Source organism: Physeter macrocephalus, chromosome 14 (assembly GCF_002837175.3).
Source record: "Physeter macrocephalus isolate SW-GA chromosome 14, ASM283717v5, whole genome shotgun sequence".
Lineage (NCBI taxonomy): Eukaryota > Metazoa > Chordata > Mammalia > Artiodactyla > Physeteridae > Physeter > Physeter macrocephalus.
This window is the reverse complement of record NC_041227.1, coordinates 132,594,426-132,617,434: the sequence shown is the minus strand read 5'-3', so window position 1 is coordinate 132,617,434 and position 23,009 is coordinate 132,594,426. Positions and strand designations below refer to the sequence as shown.

At 60.3% G+C, this 23,009-nt stretch overlaps 1 protein-coding gene across 1 annotated transcript in view; it reads right to left on the bottom strand.

Moving 5' to 3' along the window:
- CACNG4 (calcium voltage-gated channel auxiliary subunit gamma 4) overlaps positions 1 to 22,810 on the bottom strand; it is a 53,486-nt gene extending 30,676 nt beyond the window's left edge. Inside the window, exon 1 of the mRNA XM_024130502.3 lies at positions 22,573 to 22,810. Within this exon, the coding sequence (XP_023986270.1) occupies positions 22,573 to 22,792 (220 nt within the window). The 5' untranslated portion in view covers positions 22,793 to 22,810. The remainder of the gene's footprint in view (positions 1 to 22,572) is intronic.
- Between the last annotated feature and the right edge of the window lie 199 nt (positions 22,811 to 23,009).

Sequence of the window (23,009 nt, the reverse complement as noted above, 5' to 3'; positions counted from 1 at the left end):
CGCTGCAGTGATTCTTACTGTGTGCGGGAAGGGGCAGCATGAACTGAGGGACACTCGGCCCTGAGATCAGCCTGGGCACCGCCCCCCCCGCCCGCCAGGCCTTCTGGCTCCAGGGCCAGGTGCCTCCCGCGTGCTCTGCGCGGCCCGCGTTCTCCTTTGCGAAGGAGACACCCTTGCAAAGGAAGGGGGGGAGCTGCCATTTACTGAGCTCCTAGCGACTTCCAGTGCTTGATGGTTTCACTGACCTCATCCTCATGACACCCCCTGGAGTCTGGTATTGTCATCCCGCTGTTGTAAACAAGGAGAGTCACACTTAAAGGGTGTGGGGAAAATTCTCCAAGGTCACACCCCAAGTCAGGGACAGAGCCAGGGCTCCAGTTCGTCTCGGCCTCCAAGTCAAGTTCATCTGAGCTTGGTAGGCAAACCCTAACATAGTTCCCAGGATCCCAGCCCTTGGTGTGCCCCCCTCGAGCGTGGGCGGCCTCGGTGAACAGGGTGGTTGGGTTGTGTTACGTAAGGCTCCGCTCGGGCAGGCTTGGTGGGGAGAGGAAGTCAGGGGGACGCTCCTGGTGGCCTGGAAGAAAGCAGACTGTCAGGTTGTGAGCTGCCAGGGGGCCGTGTGACAATGAGCTCTGGGCACCGCTAGGAGCCCAGAGGCTCCTGGCTGACGGCTAGCAAGAGAACGGGGCCTCCGTCATGCAGCCACAGGAAACGAATTCTGCCAGCAACCAGTGATCCGGGGAGAGGAGCCCGGCCCAGGAAGGGACGCAGCCCGCAGACACCTTGCTGACAACCTCGGGGGACCCAAGCAGAGGGCCCGGCCAAGCCGGTGCACGCTCCCGGTCCGTGGACACTGTGAGACAATCCACCTGTTGTTTTAAGCCACTGAGCTCGAGGTAATTTGTTAAGAGACATAGGAAACAAACATCTCTCTCCTCCAAACAAGTCCATTTTGCCCAGTCCAGCCTTCAAAATCGCCAGAGCCAGGAAGGAATAAACATATTCGTGTCGCCTTGGAAGAAGTATTTCGTCTCTCTGAGACTCAGTTTCCTCAATTGTCAACAGGGATAATACTGGTACCTACATCGCAGGGCTGGCGGGAAGCTTCAACGAGACGACACACATCCCTTCTCAGCCCGCGCCGCGAGCTCTCAACACGCCCTTGCTCACAAAGCTGCGTTTCTTTTGTTCGAGGCTCCCCGCTCCTGGAGAGTGACCTGGGCAACACTTCGGGAGGCTGGGTAATTGGGTAGCCATTTGCAGGGCTGAACTAACTTCCCTGTATCCGCTTCCTAGGGCTGTGCAACAAAGCACCACAAACCGGGATTAAAACGACAGAAACGTATTCTCTTACCTTCCCAGGCTAGAAGTCCAAAATCAAAGTGTCGGCGGGGCCCTGCTCTCTCTGAAAGACCCAGGGAAGAATCTGCTCCAGGCCCTTCCCTAGCTTCCGGCGTTTGCCAGCCGCCTTCGGTGCCCCTTGGCTTGTAAGCTCCATCACTCCCATCTCTGCCTCTGTCTTCTCGGGCCTTCTCGCTCTGTGTGTCCCTCCTCTTCCTCTAAGGATCCAGTCTAGGGCTCTATAGCCCATCCTGGTTATGACCTCATCTTAACCTGATCACATCCGAAAGGACCCTGTTTCCAAATAAGGTCTCATTTACAGCTACCAGGGTTAGGACTTCAATCTATCTTTTTGGGGACACAATTCAACTCATATGGCACCCAGTGCTAAAGATGCTGGGAGTAAAAGTCCCTCAGCATCCTCCTTTTCTCTTTCATCTCCTGCCTCTTCAGTGCCTTTCACGTGACAGACCCAGAAAGGGGGAGCCTCCACCCAGGCCTTTGTAGGACTCTGCCCTGGAGCCGTGAGGAACCCCCCCGAGGTCCCGTATCGCTGGGGACCCTCTGAGGAGCAGTGGAGACCGTGAGCTGTCTGCCGCTGCCCGACAGTGCAGGGGCCAAACGGATCACGGCGGCGACGGGAGACGGGGGCCCAGGTGCCGGGTGGCAGGCCCCGCGGGAGGCCCGGCCGAGCTGCAAAGTCGACAGGCAGATGCGGCAAAATCTCCAGGGGTGCAGCTGGATCTCTGAGGGCAACAGGAAAGCTGCTTCCTCTCTTCAGAGGAGAGCGAGCGCCGCGGAGTCTGGCGGCCCGTTCCTCGCGCGCGCGCGCGGGGTTACAGCGGGAAGACGCACCCGTCCGTCGCTGCTCAGCTGAGCAGCCCGGCGGCGTCGCGGGGCCCGGGGGCAGGGCTGCCCTGCGCCCTGGTGCTCGCGGCCCAGCCGCCCCCTCCGACGGCGCGGCTGGGCGGCAGGCGGGCCCGCGGCGCTCGTGCGGGAGGCTGCGCGCAGGCGGCTGGGGCGCTGCCGGCCGCCTCCCCGCTGCACAGCCGCGCGCGCGCTCAGCGGGCGCGGGTCGACCCTCCTCAGCAGGCCCTCGACCCTCAGCAGGCCCGCGCCTCTGGGAACCGCGCGCCCGGGCCCCTCGCCCTGTGCCTCCGGGCAGCTCTGGCCGGGCTGGGGGGGGCGGGGGGGCCTGGGACGTGAGGGGAGGAAGTGAGGGGTCGGCGCGGCCCTGCCCGCTGCCTCGGACAGGGTCTGCGGCAGCCGCTGCACCACTTCTGGGCGCCCGGCCCCTCCCGGGAAGTCCCTCCCTCCGTGGGCCCTGCTTCCCCCAAGACCCAGACGCTGCTGAAGGGCCTGGCCTCTGGCGAAGACCCCTCCTCCTGCCGTCTCCCCGCTGTCCGGCCGGCAGGGCCGCCTGTAGGAGGGACTCACGTCCGGGCGCCCCACGGTTCCCGCGTCCGCTTCTCAGCTCCTGCGTCACCCGGGCCGTCTCTCCCTCCGTTACATTTCCTCTGTCTAAACACACAGAGCGGCTTCTGCCGTCCTGGACGGAGCTCGACTGAAAGAGGAATGAAAACGGCGAAGCACTTAGGCGGTACCAGCGGCTCTTACGTGCACTGCCTCCTTGCATTGGCACGTGGGTAGAGGCTGGGGTTGATATCTGGGCTCCATTTTGCAGACGAGGAAGATGAGGCTCGGAGGGGTTAAACAGCTTGCCCGAAAGAAACGTCCGCTTGAACCCAGCTGTAGTGGAAAGAACACGCGCCACGGGGCAAATCTCATCTTACCCACTTAGCAGCTGCCTGTCTGCAGGCAAGCTACCTAATCTTTCCAAGCCCGTTTCCTAGTTCCAGAACGTGTCCATCACCCCAAATAGAAACCCCGCACCCATTCAACAGTTACTGCCACTCCGCTCTCCTCCCAGCCCCTGGCAACCACTCATCTGCTTCCTGTTTCTACGAAGATGTCCGACATTTTGTATAAAAGGAGAAAGACGATATGTGAGTGCTGAGGGTTGGACTGTGTCCCTTTCCGCCCAAATTCCTGTTGTAGTCCTAACTCCCAGGGCCGCAGAAGGCGGCCTTATCTGGACATAGGGTCATTGCCAAGACAGTTAAGAAGGCCACTCGGATGGGCCCTAACCCACGTGACTGATGTCTTTATAAAAAGGGAGCATTTACACACAGACACGTGCACACAGGGCGAATGTCCCGTGAAGAGGAAGGCGGGGGTCAAGAAGCCAGGGGACGCCTACAATCGCCGGCGGCCGAGACACAGAGAGACGCTCCCTCGCAGCCTCAGAAGGAGCCACGCCTGCCGACACCTTGATCTTGGGCTTGTGGCCTCCGGAAGCGAGACGATACACGTCTGTTGTCCAAGCCACGAGCTGTGGCACTTTGTTTCAGCAGCCCCAGCTTCTGCGTCTGGCGTCTTTCACTCAGGATGCTGTCTACCCGCTCATGCGTGCTGCAGCGTTTCTTGTCACCGGGCTCCGGGTCCTCTGGGGCTTCGTCCTCGAGTGTTGAGCGCCACAGTCCGTGCCAGCGAGCACCGCGGGACGGAGGCGTGACCCGTGGGGGGAGGCCGGCGGGCGGCCTCCGCGAGAAGCCACGCCCACGGGGGCCCGGGGGCAGAGCTGCCCGTGTCCTGCTGAGACTCGGCTCCGAGCCCGCGCGGCTCCTCTCGCTGCCCCAGAGAGGTTTCCGGCTCTCACCCTGCATCCCGGGGGGTGGGGGCCTCCGCAGGGTCGCCCCGCAGTGTGATCGGTGGCCAGGAGCTTGGGCTCAAAGCCCGGGGCCAGCCCTGCCGCCTACATGCTCCGCCACTTGGGAGAGTTACTGTCAGCCGCTGTGCCTCAGTGTCCCCATCTGTGAAGTGGGGACAGTTAAATAGTGGAGGAATTAGTTAAGACACGAGAGCCTTGTACGGTCCCGTACAGACCAGCTGCTGTAAGGGGCCCCGCTGTCCCCCTCGTGCGCCCCGTGCTTTTGCCCTGGAGCCGGACTTTTCATGAGGTCCAGCTCATTAGGTCCTCTTTCCTCCCACGTGTTCCGTCTTGCTTGGTGGCACACACCGTCCACGGTCACCCTGTGATGGGCTCTCCCCGCTCACCCGTCCGTCTCCAAGATGGACCTCACGTGCATCCTCTTCCCCATCCTGTTGTCCTCCTTCGGGGCTCCTCACGCCTGGTCTGGACTCTCCCCGCATTCTCCTAACAGGTCTCCCTGCCTCCAGCCTGGGTCCCTCCTCCCCGTCTTCTGTCGTAGAGCCACAGAATCTGGGTGCCCGAGGGCCGGATGCAGGCCCCCGACATGTGCGAAGGACTCCAGCTTCGGGCCCCGCCTTCCTCCTAACACTGGCTCCTGGGCCTCTTCCCACGTTGGCCTTTGGTTTCAGCCGACCCAAAGTTCTCTGGCTTTCTAGAACACACTGTGTCCCGCGCCCCTGCAGTGCCCACTTGGGACCTGGGACGCGGGAGGCCTGTGCCCATGCTGGCGCTCTGCCTGGAAGTTCTCCTCCTTCCTGGTTCTCAGTGGATTCAAGCTCATCTTTCAAAACTGGCTCAGGTGACCCGTTGTCCAGAAAGACTCCTGTGACCGCACCCCGCGCCACGGAGGCTGCCCCCCGCCCGCTCTGTGCGGCTGCAGCTCCCTGCCGCGTTTCCTCATGGACGTGTTATGGATCCGGCTGTCCCTCTGTCTTCCCACTCCTTCCTGGACACTGAGTTCTTTGAGGCACAGGGCTGGATTCTACTTTTTACCCAGGCGCTCGATAAAATGTCCTCTGAACGAATAAAGGATGAATAGATGAGTGAATGAACTTGTGAACGAACGAAGACGCGTGACTCTGCGTGCTCAGCTCCCCCTGCCTGCAGACTCGTGCATGTTCTGCAAGACACAGACCAAATGTCACCGCCTCTGGGAAGCCTTCCCTGACTTCTCTGTGGAATCGAGAGCACCGTGACAAGTTTCTCTTAACTAAGGATCCCAGAAGAGCCCCACCCACTTAAGAGCCACCCAAGGGCAGGCCCCACCCTATTCAACATGATACAGCCAGAGGGCTATCCTTTTGGAATCGGGTGGAAGCCCGTCAGGCCTCTGCCCCGAGCCCTCCGTGGCTCCTCCCTCAGAGCAGATGGCCAAGTGCTTGCCAGGGGCCGCGGTCCCCTCTCTGACCCACATCTCCTGCTCCCTGCTCAGCCGCCCAGGCCTGGGACAGGCTCTGGAAGGGCCGTGACACCTGCTGTCCCTCTGCCTGACACGATGGTCCCCGAGGGCTCTCCCTCCGAGGCCCCCCAGCCACTCTGTCATCACGACCTTCACCCTGACGCTCCTGGTTTTTCTCGATTACTGTGTGTCTCCCCTGGGACGATACAATCATTCCGTGTACTGTCGTCTGTTTTATTTATTTACTGCTGTGAAAGAAAATTTCCCCACCACCTGAAAGGCTGCCTGGTAAGTAGCAGGCACTCAGTAAATGTTTGTTGAATGAATAAACGAATGAATCTTTGGGTGCCCATGACTCAGTCTGGGGTCTGGTTTCTAAATTCCCAATGAATATTTGCTGGATTTGAATAGAAACTTAAAACATACACTGGCGGAGCTCTGGGGGCCGATGGGGCAGGACGAGGGCCGGCGGCCGAGTCCCGCAGGGCAGGGTACCAAACAGTCTCTCAAAATCACAGCGGCTGGGCCAAGAGAGAAGGTCTCCCTAGGGGTCTTGAAGGTTCCCGGAGAGGCTATAGATCACGACAGGTCCAAGTGGGAGGTCTTGTCGTTCTGAGCAGCTCTGAACCACGGAACTCGCTGAAACAGGAAGACTTTTTCCTTCAGCAGGTCAAGCAGCATTTCCAAGAGGCCAGGCACCAAAATAGTAGCTGAATGAATGAATGAATGAATGAATCCTTGAGTCCTCAGAACTTAGCACGGGTAAGCACACACATTCCCAACGAGTATTTGCTGGACTGACAAGAATTGAAGAGAACACAGGCCAGTAGGTGGGGAGCCACGGGGGCAGGTGAGGGCTGCTGGCAGGTCACCGGAGGGGTCTTTGTCACCCCAGACCTGTATTTGTCTGTTTTCAATTTTTACTGAGGCTAACATAGAGGGAGGAATACTAAGAGTGCGGCTTGATGGTTGTACGCCCACATCCGTGTAACTACCACCCCGATCAAGGTGCAGACACCATGTCCGCCCTCCGGGAGGTTCCCCCTCGCCCCACGGCCCGGCAGCCAACCTCACGCGGGGAGCCACACGGCTGACCTCCATCATCCTAGATCAGTTCTGCCTGCATTTGAACTTGACGTGAACGGGAGCATACAGTAGGATCAGACTCCGCTCTTCTCTCCGCCTTTTGTGAGCCGGGAGTCACCCCGTGAAAGCCAACAATCGCAGTCTGGGTGCGAAAGCCTGCTGACAGGTGGCATCGCCTGCAAGACGTGGGTTCCGGGGGCTTGAAGTGCACACTTACTGCCTCCGTAAAGGAGCTGTCTTGAGCAGAACCGTTTTCACCTTCTTGGCTGAGCGCACCCCATCTTAAGAGCCGCCCTCGGTCTGACAGCTGAATCTTTCCTTTCCAGGCTGCATGAGTCAGTCCCAGGGCCCGGCATCGTGCTCTGTTCTGGTCACGATGCTGTGCCCACCTCTTCCGAGAAGCCTGCCGCGCCAGCCCGGCCCACAGCCAGCGTCTGGCGACCCCTGGGCTGCGCCTGTGTGGGGGGGTATTGTTCTGTCTTCACACCCAGCCCTCTGCCCCCAGCGTCCGTGCGGCCCCTGGGTCCCGGACCCTGCGCTGCCCCGCAGCCTCCCCTCAGGGAGCCCGAGGCCGCCCCCCTCCCCAGCGTGCAGCGGGCACGGGAGGTGTCAGCAGCGGGCTGCAGACAAAGCTGGGGCGGGTTTTGGAGTCAGAGACTGGGGCTCAGCTGCTGGCTGTGTCCCAGGCGGGTAAGCCTGCCCCAGTCTCGCCACTGCCCACACAGGAAGTGTTACCCTCGCTACGGTGCACGGATGAAACAAACTGTGCAAAGCGCCTGCACGTAAGAGATGTTCAGATGTCATAGCTGCCGCTGCTACAGCCCAGGGACGAGGAGGGTGAACCTGGAGCTAGACTGCGTGGGTCTGAATCCTGATCTCAACACGTGCGGGCTCTGGGGCCTCGGGCAGGTTGCTTAACCTCTCCGTGCCGCGGTTTCCCCACGTACACAACGGAGGTAGTGATAGCACCTGACTCATGGGGGGCTGAGGGTTAACTAAGTCAGTCCATCTAGCTATCTAGCCATCTGTCTGGCTACCTGGTGCCTGGGACAGGTCCTGGCACATAGTAAAGGCCGTGTAGGTAACAGCTCAAGCTGTAACGAAGAGTTCGACAGATAATTAGACAGTATTAAACCATGGCTGTTATAAGGATGCCATAACATGTGGAAAGTTCCTGAGAGAATACACGTCATGCTTGGTACACGATGGGTGCTCACCAGATAACCCTTCGTGCTTTGGGTCCTACACGGAGAAGCGGGCAGGAGGGTGTGGGATGGATAAACAGGTAACCGGGTCGGGGGAACAGGGCGCTGTGAGGGCTGAGCAGGGCTGGCCCGGCCACCTTCTGCTAGTGGGCAACTCGATGCCCCACCTCCGATAAGGAGGGGGTCTCCTCCGGGTCTCTGGACCCCAGCCCCTCCCAGAGCCCTTTGCACCGGCAGGCACGCCCCAAAGGCTTGTTGACTGAAAGCCAGAAATGAGCTAGAGAAAGCACCCAGGTTTAAAAGCAAAAGGCAAGAAAAACAGGTAGATTTCCTTCCCGATCCTCCGGAGAGGGGGAGGCCAAAGGCAGGCATAAGCGCCGCTTCCGAGAGGACGAAGGGCTTTCAAGGCTGAAGATGAGTGCTTTGTTTTCAGCTCCAGGAAAGATTGAACAAGAAGGAACAGACATCACCGTTACAGGCACAGAGGCTGATGAGATTCGAGAAACAACTTTCGGGTTCAAGTATTGGCCATCTCAGCCACAGGCGCCAGATGTGGACCTCGCTGGTGCTTTGTCTTAACCACGACTGCCGCTAACGGCTAAAAGCAGCATTAAGGAGCAACAAGGACCATTAAGCTGGCAGTGAGCACTCCTGGAAGCTGATACCCCAGCATCCACCGGCATCTGACCTGTCACCTGACTCACTGGCACAAAGAGCAGGGTGCGGTTACAGCAGCGGTACAGCTCACAGTGGAAACTGCCTTTCCTCCAGTATCCACCAGGCAAAGATTTTTCTAAAGAATTTACACAAATGGAATTGGCAATGGGAAAATTCTGAGACGGAAGAATCCTTTATTTTAAAGCATTTGAGGATTTTTTTGGTGCAACGGAGCGTGCTTAAACTTGCCACAGGGTGATTTTTCAGGGAAAAAAAGAAAAGCAAGCATCTTCCGTTCAAACTTCACTGGATTCGTATTTTAAGAAACCTTGGCCAGTCTGGCTCAGGCAGAAAAATTCCCCCAAAGGAAGATTTCATGGCCAAGCTTTTATATTAAGTACTTGGTTTTACATATGTGATAAAAGTTTGTGAGACCATATATCTGGGTTTTATTTGCTTTTCACTTACTGTTGCAGTCACTTTGGGCACTTTTATTGTGTGAGATGGATGTCTAAGAATGGAAACCCAATGTGTAAATTGTGCTTACAGGAAATAAAGATTTGACGGTGGATGGCTCGAAAAGGCTTTCATCCAGCAATCAATTGGGTTGTAAGTCAGGGGCGACCCGAAATAAAACGCTGACAAAAGGTGACTGGGCGTGATGCCTGGGGCATGTTCCTGGATGCGGTTAAGGAGAGAGAGAGCAGACACCATGGATGGTGAATGAACATACTGAGCCATTCACCTGTCTGCGGGCTGGAGACTGGCCCTGGTGCTTTGTAAAATTAAATATCAGGCTGATGTATTCCCGCCCCCCCCCCCACCAAACAGGGTAGAAAATTAGAAAAAGAAAGAAGGAGATAAGATAAATCACTGAGTTCCCATGGCCATCATTAAGAAAAAACATTTTGGGGCTTCCCTGGTGGCGCAGTGGTTGAGAGTCCCCCTGCAGATGCAGGGGACGCGGGTTCGTGCCCCGGTCCGGGAGGATCCCACGTGCCGCGGAGCGGCTGGGCCCGTGAGCCGTGGCCGCTGAGCCCGCGCGTCCGGAGCCTGTGCTCCGCGACGGGAGAGGCCACAGCGGTGAGAGGCCCGCGTACCGCAAAAAAAAAGAAAAAAGAAAAACCATTTTGGTGAATTTTTTCCCAATATTTTTTTCAGGCCTCGGAGAACAGCCATAGCCATATTCACATCTATTTCGTACCAGATAACCTTTAGAGGTTTCACATCTGTGGGTTTCTGACTCACTCAATTTGCTATTTAATAGAATTCTCCTCATGTTTAATAACCCTCCTAATAATCGCAGAGCTAAGAGAATACATTTTTTTCTAGTAAATGTCTCAAGAACTTTCAAAAACCTGCCTTGAACAGGAAGGAGGAGAAGGCTTCTGTGCTTTAAATATGGCAGACTAGAAAGGAAAAGGGGAAGAAATAATCAGAAAGGCAAGTCAGAAAGAAAGAAACAGAAGGCGGGGCGGGGCGAACGGGGGATGGGCGGGAACAAAGGGCCTGGGTTTCGGAGGAGGGGGTGATGGTGGGGACACGACGGAGGCAACCCGAACAAGGGCCCTGGGGACACATCTCAAACCGCCACTCTGTGGGAAGAGGCGCTGACCAGCGCGAGGGTGGGGGACAGGCCAGGGGCCCGCAGGGAACGCCCCGAGAGCCGGGTCGTCGGGGCCGCGGCCGCGGGCCACAGGGCCGGCCGGGGCGGGAGAGGAAGCCCCTCCCAGTGCTTAAGCCGGTGCGGCCCCTCCAGCCCCCGGGCGTCTGGCCTTGACTCGCACGCAGGAATCCGCGGGCAGAAAGATAACAAAAGCTATTTTTCATGCAAGAGGAGTTGGACATCAGGGGAAATCAGAGCCCCTTTGTATGATACGCCAAACTGCTGAAGCGAGCAAATGTCTCGGGCGAGGGCTCAGATGCGAGCGGGAACGGCACGCTGGCCCCGGGGAGCCGGCGTCAATGCGCGCTTGTTATCAGCGGCGGAAGCAAGCCTGCGGCACCCTCCCCCCACTGCGCGGCCAGACGAGCTGGTGACACGGCCTTGGCTGGGCTGTCCGGCCCCTGGAAGGAAGCCTGGGTGTCCTGAGATGTCCTCGCGGAGGCCCGTTCCCCTCCCAGCTCGCGGTGGGGTCTGGGGGCTGCGCATAAGCCGGACGCGCCCCTCGAGGGCCACCCTCACTGTGGGCCCTCCCGTAGCCGCAGGCGCAGGGCAGCCTCTGGGGCGTCGGGCAAGCGTTGCAGCCCCAGGCCGAGCACCAACAGCTCGCCTCGGCCCCCCGCCAGCAAATCTGCACAGGAGGTGTTGCTAACGGGCCCATTTTGCCGAGAAAGCAACTGAGGCTCAGAGACGGTGCGTCGGCCCGTCGGAGGCCACTGGGAGGTAGAGCCTGGCCTCAAAGCCCGACGCCCCCGGGCTCCGGGCCCTCCGCCCCGCGTCCGCCAGACGTCCTCCAAGACGCCACTCATAAGCGCTGCTGTGTATTTCGCGCCTATGGCGAAGCAGGCGTACGCGGAGCGCCGTGAGTGTTTTCCACTTGATCCTCCGGGCGACCCCAAGAGACGGGCCTAGCGGAAGCCCTGGGAGCAGGTCCTGACGTCCGGACGTGTTCTGAGGCTCTGTCCTCACTTTGCCGCCTCTTCTCCCCTGGCTTCCCAGCACCGGACAGTAAGCTCCCCGAGGCCTTTCTGCACCCACAGCGTCCAGCACGAAGCCAGGCGCTCAGCAGGTGCCCCATAAACGCTAACAAGGTGCCCTCCAATCTCCAAGGCAGCCCCGGCCCTGCGTACTGTTTGCGGGGGCCCTTGGAGGAAACAAGAGAGAGGTGGTTCCAGTAACACCCCCCTGCCCCCCACCCCAGCCGCCAACTTCTGTGCAAACTCAGGACCCCCCAGCATCACCCCCCTCCAGTCCCAGCTTCCCCCCACCCTTCCCCCAATCAAAGTCTTCTCTGGGGACAGAACAGGACACCCAGGCCTGGCTACGGAATTTTGGGGGGGGGGGTCCAGCGCAAAATGAAAATGGGGGTCCTCTCGTTCAGAAATCATTAAGAATTTCAAGATGGCGACAGCAGAGCGTGAAATGGCGCAAAGGCGCATATGACTGCAGCCCTGGGGACACCAGTCATTCTATATCCTTTGCACGTGACCCAACATTAGGGTCTGGGTTTTCTTGTTTGTTTTTTAACATCTTTATTGGAGTATAATTGCTTTACAACGGTGTGTTCGTTTCTGCTGTATAACAAAGAGAATCAGCTATTCGTATACATATATCCCCATATCTCCTCCCTCTTGCGTCTCCCTCCCTCCCACCCTCCCTATCCCACCCCTCTAGGTGGTCACGAAGCACCGAGCTGATCTCCCTGTGCCACGCGGCTGCTTCCGCTAGCTATCTATTTTACACTTGGTAGTGTATATATATGTCCATGCCGCTCTCTCACTTCCTCCCAGCTTAGCCTTCCCCCTCCCCGTGTCCTCAAGTCCATTCCCTACGTCTGCGTCTTTATTCCTGTCCTAGGCTCTGGGTTTTTCTAGGGCAGTCTTGATTTAAAATTTTCTGGATCGTTCTCCCTTCTACTCCACCATCTCCCCACCAAATCTAAGAGTGCCAACATTTCAGGATCTCAGTAACACTTGCTCCATCATATACAACAACATGAGAGAATCTGTCTCTGCTCTTGCGTCTAGAACTTTGGTTCAGACAATACAAATGCCCCAGTGCCATTGGTCCCATCAGGGAACCGAGACACCGGGGTCAACGGTCACAGCCTGACATCTCATCACAAGGGGAGCGGTTTCCATCCATCAAGCAGGTGACTGCCGTGTCCCTGTGTCCAGGCCAGCCCCACCTCCACCCTGCAGAGGGGGGGCCCTCAGCCTTGTGCGCTCAGCCCATCTGAAGCCGAGGGGTCTCCCGTTCCCCCACCTCAGGGCACTCCTCTTTGGTTGTGTCTTGGGGAGTGGCTCCATCGGCTGGGGGTGTCTACCGCTGCATCTCCGTTTTACAGATGAGAAAACGGAGGCTCAGAGAAGCCAGGGAATCTGCCCGAGGTCACAGAGCTAACACAGGGCCGAGCGGGACTCAAAGGCAGGTCTCGTTGACTCCCCTGCCACAAACCCAGCCCCTGTCCCATTAACCATCACGCAGACTTGGTTCAGAGATCACCTGCCCGGACTCTCCTGTACGGTGGAGCCCCTGGTGGGAGGTGTCAGAGGTGTGGGGGGCTAGATCTGCGGAGCTTCGCAGACCAGGGAAGGAGCCTGACTTTACCCCAAGTGGGACGTGGCCCCATTGACGGCCATCGAGCTAGGGAATGACGTGATCTGATTTCCATTTTTCCAAGCTCTCTCTGGCTGTGTGTGAAGAAGGGCTAGCGTGGGGGCGGGAAGACGGGTCAGGACACTCCTTGGGGCATCCAGGCAAGACATGGCGGCTGGGAGCCCGGTGGAGGGAAAGCTGCGGGTGGGTCTGGCCGGTCTGTAAGGAACCCCGAGGGGATGTCGCAGGAGAGGGGCTTTTTCTCAGCTCTGCGGTGGCCAGTTCTGGGGTGAGCACAAGGCAGGTCATCAGTGCGTCCTGAGCACGAATGATCACGCGGCTGGGAGAGGGCACCGGCTGAGTCTCTGGAGGTGAGAACAAGCCGGCAGCAGTGCGTCCGACGGTGAGGCTGCCCCCAGCATGCGGGTCCTCGCTGAGGTGTCAGGGAGAAAAGAGGCCAAGCCAAGTGTTTCCAAGGAAGTGAGCCCGAAATCCTGTACCCTCTGCAGCGCCTCTGTGACCGCACAGCCACCGTGCTTTTCACAGCACTTTCCCAAGTCCCCTCTCAGTGGGTATTCGCACAACCCTGGGAGGGCACAGGAGGACGGAGGGAAGAGGGGGAAGACAAGATGCAAGGAGAGAGGAGGACGGAGGGAGGGAGGGAGGAGAGGCGGAGGAAGGGAAAGACAGGTGTCGTTTGCCCACTTGACAGCCAAGCAATCAGAGGCTCTAGGAGGTTAAGGCATACCCAGAAGACTGTCCGGATGTTAGTCACAGAACCAGAACCAGGCACAGGTCTCCTGACTCCTGCCCCAGTGTTTCCACACCCGGCACCCTCTCCTCCTTTATCACGGCCCTGATCCCGCAACACTGGAGGTCACAGCTGTAGCCCCGGTGCCTGCCAGGAAGTGGGACGGGGGGAAGCGCGCTCTGGGCGCTGCCTTGGTGCTAGACCCTATTTCGACTCTTAATTGAGAGCCCTCCGGTTCTGATTTTATGGCTCACAGAAGCCATTCAGCGTGGTTCTGCCTCTGAGAGGCGATGAAAGAACACCATGTTCTACAGTGGCCTGAACATCCCCGGGGCCACTCAGCTTCCTCCATTCCCAGACCCTGGAGGCCAGTGAGCTGACCTGGGGCCCCACTCAGCTCAGCTGCAAAGTTTGGGTGACTTATTTTTTCTGGGAAAACTTCCAAGTTTCAGGAAACATGGAAATAAGGGGAAGGCAATCACACCTTGAATATCTACAAGACGCCAGGCACCAGGAGGGTTACTTTGCATGCATTTTCTCATAAAACCTTTACAACCACCCCAGGGGGTGATTCAATGATGCCTCTATTTTACAGCGAAGGGACCGTAGCTCCGAGAGGTTAGCTAATTTATCTGAAGACACACAGCTGAGTAATGGCAGAGCCTGGACTCAAAGCCAGGTCCGTGTGGCTTCGGTGCCAGCCACCCGACACGGCCACTGCCACGTGGACTAACGGAGCTGGAGAAAGTGAGCTGAGACCAGCGCGCAGCCCGTCTGTCTCCCCAGGGCCAGGAGGTGACGGGCTGACGGCGGGTGAGCCAGGGAGGCTAACAGTTTTTAATAATTTGTTTTGCTTCCAGGCTCTGGAGCTGGGCTTGTCCAGAACTCCCCTGGGCCTCTGCACACTCTCTTTTGTAAATGGGGCAGTGGCGGGGCAGGGGGTCGTAGCGGGGTGGCGGGAGGACACATAAACGGCACTTGCTGGGCACCTCTGCCTCCGTGGGCCTGGTGAGCTACGAGGCACAGAGGGTTGCATGCTGCGGCAGTGGGGACCTTGCTTTAGGTCTGCAGTCGCGGAGCTGGGGGAGGGGAGTGACGAGCGGGGGAGGGGCGAGAGCAGCTCCAGGTGGAAGCCCTTCCAAGCCCCTGGGCAGTGAGGCCCTTTGCAGCTGGGGGACAGAACGCTCACGGAGCCCGAAGAAAGAGCTGGGGTTAACTTTGCGGAGGCCGCTGACTCGAAGGACAGATAGAGGTTTGCGGCGGGTAGGCGTGGGGGTGATGGAGAGGTCCGGATGTTTGGGGGAGCCGAAACAGTCAGAGAGTTCTTCTGACCCAAGCACATCTGTGGTTCCAGCGCCCCAACAGGGCGGCTCCCCTGCCTCCATCCTGGCTCCGGGGAAGGGGGAGGGGCGGAGGAGGAGGCCTGATGCCAGGGCCTGGCATGGCTAACTGTGAGGTCACACCCCGCATCCTCGGGCCAGCTGGGAGCCGGGGGTCTCTGAGGCGAGGTACCGTCTGCTTTGCAAAGACCCTGGAGCTTCATTTGGAGGGTTGTCTGGACCCCAGCCCCGTCCCGATGCTCAGGGAGCCCTCGAGATGCCATGGGGCAAGGACGGCAGAGAAAGGCGCAGGGGGAGGGAGGCCCTTCGTCCTTCTGTATTTCTTGCTGCTCACCTCGTGCTGCGGTGGTTGCCAGGTGCCGGCCCACAGGCAGGTGGGCGGACGGAGCCCTAACCAGGCAGCCCCGGACCTCCTGCCGCTCCCGGCTCCGTCACTAACCAGCTGTGTGACCTTGAGTAAGTCCTGCCGCCTCTCCAGCCTTGGTTCCCTTTGCTTGCAGAGTGGAAGGATCCAGCCACACCTTGCAGTGCCCGCCCGTGTGGACACCTGCCGGGGCGTCACAGGCAGGGTGAGCTGGGTCGCCTGCAATTCACAACTCTTAAGGAGGGAATGGAGCCGGGTACCAGTTACATCCGCGGTCACCTAAAGCAGATGCCACGTCATCCCCTTAACAGAGATGCTCCCCGACACCCCCTTCCCCCCGAGGGTCCGTGTGTTTTCTCGAAGGAAAGAGACATAAGTGGAGTTCCTTTTAGTTGCCGGGAATCAGATCAGCCCTTGCCCTCAACCGAAATGACACTTCCCTTGGAGCAGCGGTTCTCCATGGGGGGCGATCTTGCCTGGGCCCCTCCACCATCCGGGAGACTTTTGGCCGAGTCTGGAGACGTCCGTGGTTGTCACAGCTTGGGGAGGCGGGGCTGTAGCTGGCTTCTAGTGGGTAGAGGCCAGAGACGCTGCGAACCTTCTACGACACACAGGGCAGCCCCACAGAAAAGAGGACCCCGTTCAAAATCTCCCAGGCACCGAGGGTGAGAAATCCAGCCCTGTCGCGAGGGCCTCGGTGGTGAACCCACAACACCTGGACGGGTACGAGCCACCGTGGCTCCCCTGAGCTGTGCTCTGCGGAACTTTCCGGCACGCTTTTGGCTGTGGGGGGCTGGGCAGTCGTGTGAAAGCCCGGGAGCCCACGGGCTCACACCTGATCTCCCCTCCCAACCCCGGCCCTCCTTCCGTCTTCCGCATGTGGACAGGGCACCGCCGTCTCGCCGGCTACCGAGCCCCCGGTCCAGGCACTGATGCTCGATTCCTGCCCCCGCGCCAGCCTCCCCCCCGCGTCTCCCCACCTCTGCTGCTGCCACTTGGCCCCAGGCTTCCAGTCCGGGGACCTGCAGCAACGCCCACACTGGCCTCCTGGCGGCCTCCCTGCCTCCTAGAACCTCCGTTCTCCACAGGTAGCCAGCGGACTTTCTGAAAACGTAAATCAGATCGCAACGCCATGGCCTCCCCACCCCAAGCACAGATCCCTTGTCGTAAAAAGCAGATAAAGCAGGGTGCTGAGCCTGGCCGCGAAGCCTCTCGCAGCCCCTCCGCAGGGATGGAGCCCCGCCCCACCTCCGCGTGCTCCGCCACCTGCAGCACGTTCTTTCCTGCCTCGGGGCCTCGTCTGCCTCCTCCTCTTCCTGGAACTGCTCCCTCCGGTCCTTCTCTGACAGCTCCTTCACGGCCCTCTGACCAATGGCCACCCTCCCCAGCCTCTCCCAGCGCCCCCCCGACCCGGCTCTGTTTTCGTCAAAACACTCATCAGTACCTGGAAGCGTCAGGTACCCCATTAGAACTTCGGCTCCAAGAGAGCAGGGGCCACGTCCGACCTGCCCACCCCTGTGACTCAGAGCCCCACACGTCTGATACAGAGCAGTGCTCCGGAGCGTGAATAAATGAAGGGGGGGAGGGAGGGAGGGAGGGAGGGATGGATGAGGCATGCCCAGCAGGCAGGTGACATATCCTTTACACGTGTGTCTTAGCAGAAGTAAGGTTGAGAGCCACGGAACTAATCTCAAAGGCTCTTCCAGCTGGAGAACCCGGCTTCCTGTGGGCCACATCAAGGCCACACTGAACCTGGTTCTACCTGGACGCTGTGGGCAGGGCTCTCTGGGGCTTGTGTGGCTGAAAGACAAAGGTGGGAGGAATGTTCCAGATCAGCCAGGCCCCACTTTCAGATGAGGAGACAGAGGCCCACCAGGCCCTCTCTCACCCTGGATCTGATGACCTGAGGGCCCTTCCTACTCTCTGCGTCTGTTACTACGTCCTAGATATCCCCAGAGTCTCGGTCGTCTGAGCAGACTGACGCCAGGAGATTTACTTTAAAGAGCTGCTGGTTTCCTCCTGAGCCTTTCGGAAGCCCCTGACACGGGGCTCCTCCAAAGCCGGCTCCGCTGCGAGACCATTAAGTCGGGCTGGGGTCCACCAAGATCCCCAGCTTCTCTTCACTAAGTCAGCTGGCTCCAGCTGGGTTTTTCTTGTGAGGAGAGCGAAAAGAGTGAAGAACAGAGGAGGGTGAAGAGACAGAGCAGGACATTAAGGCAAGGTAGACATGAGAAGGGACTGCCAGGGCCCCTTCCTGAACGATGAGAGACCGGGCACCAGCTACAGAGCAGGGACAGAAGGAAGAGCAGCCCTGTCACAGACTGAATGTTTGCGCTCTCCCCAAATCCAAACGTTGAAGCTCTAACCCCTGATGGTATTCAGAGGGGGGGCTTTGAGAGGTGACTAGAGAGATGAGGTCATGAGGGTGGGGGCCTCACGATGGGATCAGTGCCCTTACAAGGAGAGAACAGAGAGCTCTCTCCGTCACATGAGGACACAGGGATAAGGTGGCCGTTTGCCAGGAAGCAGCTCTCACCAGGAACCGAACTGCCCAGCACCTTGATCTTGGACTTCCAGCCTCCAGAACTGTAAGAAATAATGTCTGTGGTTTAAGCCATTGAGTCTATCACATTCTGTTATGGCAGCCGAGCTGACTAAGGCAGCCCCCTCACCTGTCCCTTCCCAAATCTGCGTGGTTCAAACAAAGGGCACCCCCCGGCTGGGGGAAAGCTGGGCTTATCTGCTCAGCCTCAACCGTGATCCAGACAGCGGCCCGGCATCCCCGACCCCCAGGGGCCGTGGCTATCTTAAGCCTCATGTTCTTCACCTATAAAAGGCAGATAATGAAGATTTACCTCGCAGGGTTGCTGGCAATTATACTAACTAATGTCAAGTCCTGCACGGAGGTTGATGCGATGGCTGTTACGAGCCATCCTGGAGGGCGAAGGGGGGCCTGCGGACGAGGGGACCAGCGGATGGGCTGGGTGCTGCGGGAAGGGAGCCTACTCTCTGCTTGCACCCCGGGGGCCTGACTGGACAGGCTGCCTGTGAGTTACCGCAAGAGAAAATGAAAGACAGGAAGAGCGCCCAGCCCGGTGCCTGGCCTGGGGCGGGAGGGGAAAGGACGCTATTCAGATCCAAACCTCCCTGAGCGGGCCTGTGTCCGGAGTGTGGGATAAGGCAGAGCTTCCCAGCTGACTGGCCGTGAAAGGGTTCCAGATGTGCCCGGAAAGTGTGCCCCCAGGAACTGGGCAGGGCCTGGGGTGGCTGGTGCTCCGGGGTAGTCACCGAGGGCTGTCCTCTCCTCCCCCGCCCCCGGGGTGCAGTGCAAATACCTCCTCTTCCTCTGGGGGCCGTGGTGTGAATGAAGTTTGGGTACACTCACTGGTGAGAGGCGCTGCCCGCGGGGGGGGCGGGGGGGGCAGTGAGCCTGATAGGGCGAAGGAGCCTCTCACTCGCAGGGGCCAGGGTCTCCCTACACCTCCCCAGTAGGTGCCCAGGACAGAGCTGACACAAAGCAGCAGGCCCGGGGCCACCCCTGCCACTGAGATTGCCGTCTCAAGGCTCTGACCGAGCTGCGGGTGTGCTGACGGCAGCTCCGTCTATGGAGGACCTGGGCGGTGGCGCTGCTGCGGCTGAACTTTGCCAGGACCCTGTATCCTGGGCCCAGAGCTCTCCCGATGACAGCACAGTGACCGGCTCGCTCGGGGACCCTGGTGTCTGGCAGCCCCCGAGAACATCTCGAGCTCCCGGTGGGCACGGGGGCTTTGCCGCATAAGCTGCTGCCCTCGGGGCCCAGGGTCTCCCCTTCCCTTCCCGTGTCTACACGAGGTCTCCAGTCCCTGGCACATAGTGCGTGCTCCGGAATGCCTGTTTACCTTCTACACCTTGCCTGATTCCAGAATGCGTTAGAGACTGAACAAATGTTGCTGGGTGGTAGCTTTGGTGGAGAGGTCCACAAAGATTTGTTACTCCTTTCCTGTGTCCCCAGCCTTGGGCTGAATGTCACCAAAAATGCACAGAAAGAAGGAGGTGGGGGTCTAGGGGACGGAGGGGGCACATGGCTGTTTGTGGTGGGAACAGGCGAGTCCAGAACGTGGTAGGAAAAGAGAGAGAGACAGACACACAGAGACAAAGACAGAAACAGAGAGAAGCGAGAAGAGAGCGTGTGTTATGCAATTTGTGTATCAGTTGTACATTCTCACTTCCAAATGCCTTCACGCTGCCGCAAGCCAGCCTCAGAGCCGGGCTCCTCCACTGGATAGTCAAGTACTTGGTTCTATTTTTAATGGTAACCCAGAAGGTGTTTGGGAAAGGGCAGGACAACACGGTGGGGAGAGCTTTGTAGTGAGACAAAGGCTCGATGCTGGCCCTGCAGCCTCCTACCTGGGTGCCTGTGGGCAAGTGCCTTGCCCTCTCCGAGCCTCTGTTCCCCACGCTGCAGGTGGAGGTGAAGAGGGCACCCTCTCAGGGCTGTCGTGAGCGTGCCGTGCGGTAACGTGCACAAGGTTCCGTGCGCCGGAGGACTTTGACGCTTGCCCTAGAGGGGCAGCGGGGAGACCCGGCTCTGGGGGCGGAAGAGGGTGGTGTCAGCCGTGGTGAGCCTGGGGGCGGCAGTCTTCTGCACGCAGCCCTGCCAGCCTGCACGGACACCTTAAGCACACGGAGGGCTGGGCTCGCCTGACCTCACAACATCATCCCTGAGAAACAGCCAGGGAACTGAATCTGCTGTTTGTGAGATGCCAGCAAACCCTTCAGAGCCCCGCTGTCACCACTGGTGTTTTATTAGCTGCCCGCTGCAGTATTTCTTCAGTTTCAGCTCAGAGGTCTGAGCTTTTCATCTTTTCCCATGAAATGCTTTGGGGTGCTTTGCTAGAGAGCAGGTGGACATAATGCATGGTACACGCAGAGGCCAATACTGAGGTGACCGTGTCCCCAGGGAGCGGCCCGGGGTTCATGTGCCGTCCGGGTCTCGGCCTGGACGCACGCTCGCTGGCAGGTGGAGACGTCATAGATGGCAGACGGCCGTCAGACTCTGCGATGTGCTTTTGTGAGATAAGCTGGCAGTTTCCACCCCGGCTGAAGGACTGCCAGGATGATTCTAGCGCACCCCGAGGGATCCTAAGCCAGCTCTCTGAGCCCTGGCTCGGTCCAAGGATGTCCTGGCCCTTGGAGGTGGCCTGCTTTGGCCCCCGGAACCCCTGAGCTCCTGGGGGATGACAGAGGCAGCCCAGTTCTTTGGGTGAAGTCCCCAGATGGCAGCTCCCCGCCCTCCCTCTCTGCCAGCAGAGCCTGCCGCCCAGATCAGCTTGGGGCTCTCTTGATGTACATCGAGTGCAAATGGCTCAAGGCAGCTGGCAAGATGCTAAGTGCGGCATCAATCCTAATTAGGATGAGAAATTAATAAAGGAGGCATTCGAGCCACTCTGCAGAGGCCAGGCTCGCCGGCATGGAGGAGGGAGTTCCAATTTCGACCGGGAACCTGGAAGGCCTGGGGCCCACATGCGTGGGCCTGGGTGATGACAGGGGTTCGACTGACTGGACCACACACACAGCACCCAGCGGGGCCTGCGAGGTAGAACACGGGGGCCCAGCCGCCCTTGTTCTGTGTCTAACTCAGGTGCCGTGGCAGGCAGTGATGTGGGCACATCCTCCAGATGAGAGGAGTAGGTGTTCGTGATCTGAGCATCTGCGCACCAAAACTGATGTTTTTCAAAAGAAAAGCGGAGGGTGTGATGGTGGGCCCGCCGGTCCTCTGCGTGGCTCTGTTTCCCAAACTACTGATTGCACCTTCCTGCTCCTGGAAGACTCCACGCAGCCCGGGCAATAAGCTCCAAATTCAAAGGTCAAAGCAGCTTCGTTTGGGAGAGGGAGTGGGGGCCAGAGGTGGGCAGGATTCGAGCTGAGAACAGGCGTCACGGGGGGGGGGGGGGGGAGGGAGAGAGGGAGCAAGTGCCAGCTCACCTGGCGACCCTGCTTTACACAGCCTCCTTCTACCCGGCCCCAGATACGGCCAGGAGAAGGGCCATCTCTTCCAGAGCTCCCTACCAACCTCCAGGAAGACGCCACCCCGCCGAACTCCTCGCAGGGGCTGGGACTGCGGGAAGGAAGGCTGGGGGTGCGGGAGAACCTCCCCGACCACGGAAGGCGGAGTTGACACACGCGGAAAGGTTACAGAAAAAGGAGGAGGAAACTCTGTCCGAGGATTTTTGAGAGGAACCCTCCACCAACGTCCCCCACCCCTTTCCCAGTCTGAAAGCCAAGACCAAGCGGCGAACCCGTGCCCAACCTGGAGCGGAACAGACCGCCCGGACAAAGCCACCTGTTAGTTCAAAGTTCCGCAGCGGGGCGGGCGGGAGGCGCTGAAGTCTGGCGCACGTCGCCACTGGAGGAGTCCGGGTCCCTCCCCCGGAGGGAGCGGTCCCCGCAGTCCGGGGACACCCAGTCCCGGCCCCCCGAGGCACTGCATCCGTACGACACCTACTGCAGGGCCCGGCCGCGCACCTGGAGGGCTCAGCGCCGCGTCCCTCCTGCCGGGACCCGGCGGCCACGCCCCTCCCTGGCAGTTCGCGGTCCGCGGGTCGCCCCTGCGCGCCCCAGCTCTACGGCAGATTCCCGGCCTTGGGACGACGGCGGCGGGCTCGCTGCCCTCGTCGGGTTGCGGGGAGACTTGGTGACGCTTCCCTCCCCCCCCGCCTCCACCGAGCGGGGAGGAGTGGGCCGGTGGCCCCTGGAGGGGTACGTGGCGGAGCAAGGTCTCGGCAGCCGTCAGGCTCGGGCGACCCGGGTCCCCAGACCCGCTCGGAGCCCAGCCCCCCTCCCACCCCTCGGCCAGGCCTCGAGCGAGCGCGGAGCGGCCCCGGCGCTCCCCGCCCCCGGCCGGCCCCGCCCCAGGATGGCCAGTTCCCATAGCAATCGCGCAGACACCGGTTGCCAAGCAACCTCTCCCCCTGCTCGCTCCCTCCTCGGCCGTCCGCTCCCCCCAACCCTAGCTTCCTCCCGCCCCCTCGCCAGCCTCCGCCTCCCCCGGGGGCGCTGGCGCGGCCCCTCGGGATCGCTCCGGTCGGGGGCCGCGCGCGCGCGCGTGAGTTTCGGTGTGTTTCATTGTGTCTGTGCGCGAGGGGGTGTGCGTGTGCCAGCGGAGAGTTTGGAGGGCCGGTGTGTTGCGGGGGCGTCCCCAGTGGGGAGGGACCGCGAGGTGCTGCACAGCTGGCCGCGAGGGGACCCGCCCGCTCGCTCCGGCTCCTTTGTGTCTCGCGCGGAGCCCGGGCCGCGCCCACCCCTTCCCGGCCGGCGCCCCGAGCAGGGTGTGTGCGTGTGCGTGTGCGCGCGTGCGTGTGCGTGTGCGTGTGCGCGCGCGCGCGCGTGGCGGGGGGGCGCCGGGGCCGGCCGTACCTTCGATGCAGCACACCCGCCACAGCCCCGAGTGGGTGAGGTCGCCGCGGGCGCGGCGGGGCGGGGGCCCGTCGTCCATGGTCAGGTTGGTGCCGTTGCAGATGTGCGCGCTGGAGTACAGCCAGTAGTCGGTGCCGATGGCGATGGCCATGAGCGAGAAGGCGGCGAAGGCTCCGGCCGTGGTCAGCAGCATCTGCAGCCCGCGGTCGCATCGCACCATGGTGGGCGCCTCATACTCCGCCGCCCGCCGGCCCGGCCCGCCGCGCCCGCCCGCCCTCCTCCCTCCGCGCGCCGCTCCGGGGGCGCCGGGGCCGGGGGGGCCGAGGGCCGGGGGGCGGCGCCGCGCCGGGGCTCAAACTCCGAGGCGCGGCGGCGAGTGCGGGCTGCGCGGGCCGCCGGGCGGGCGGCGGCGGCCGGGGCTCCTCCCTCTCGGCCCG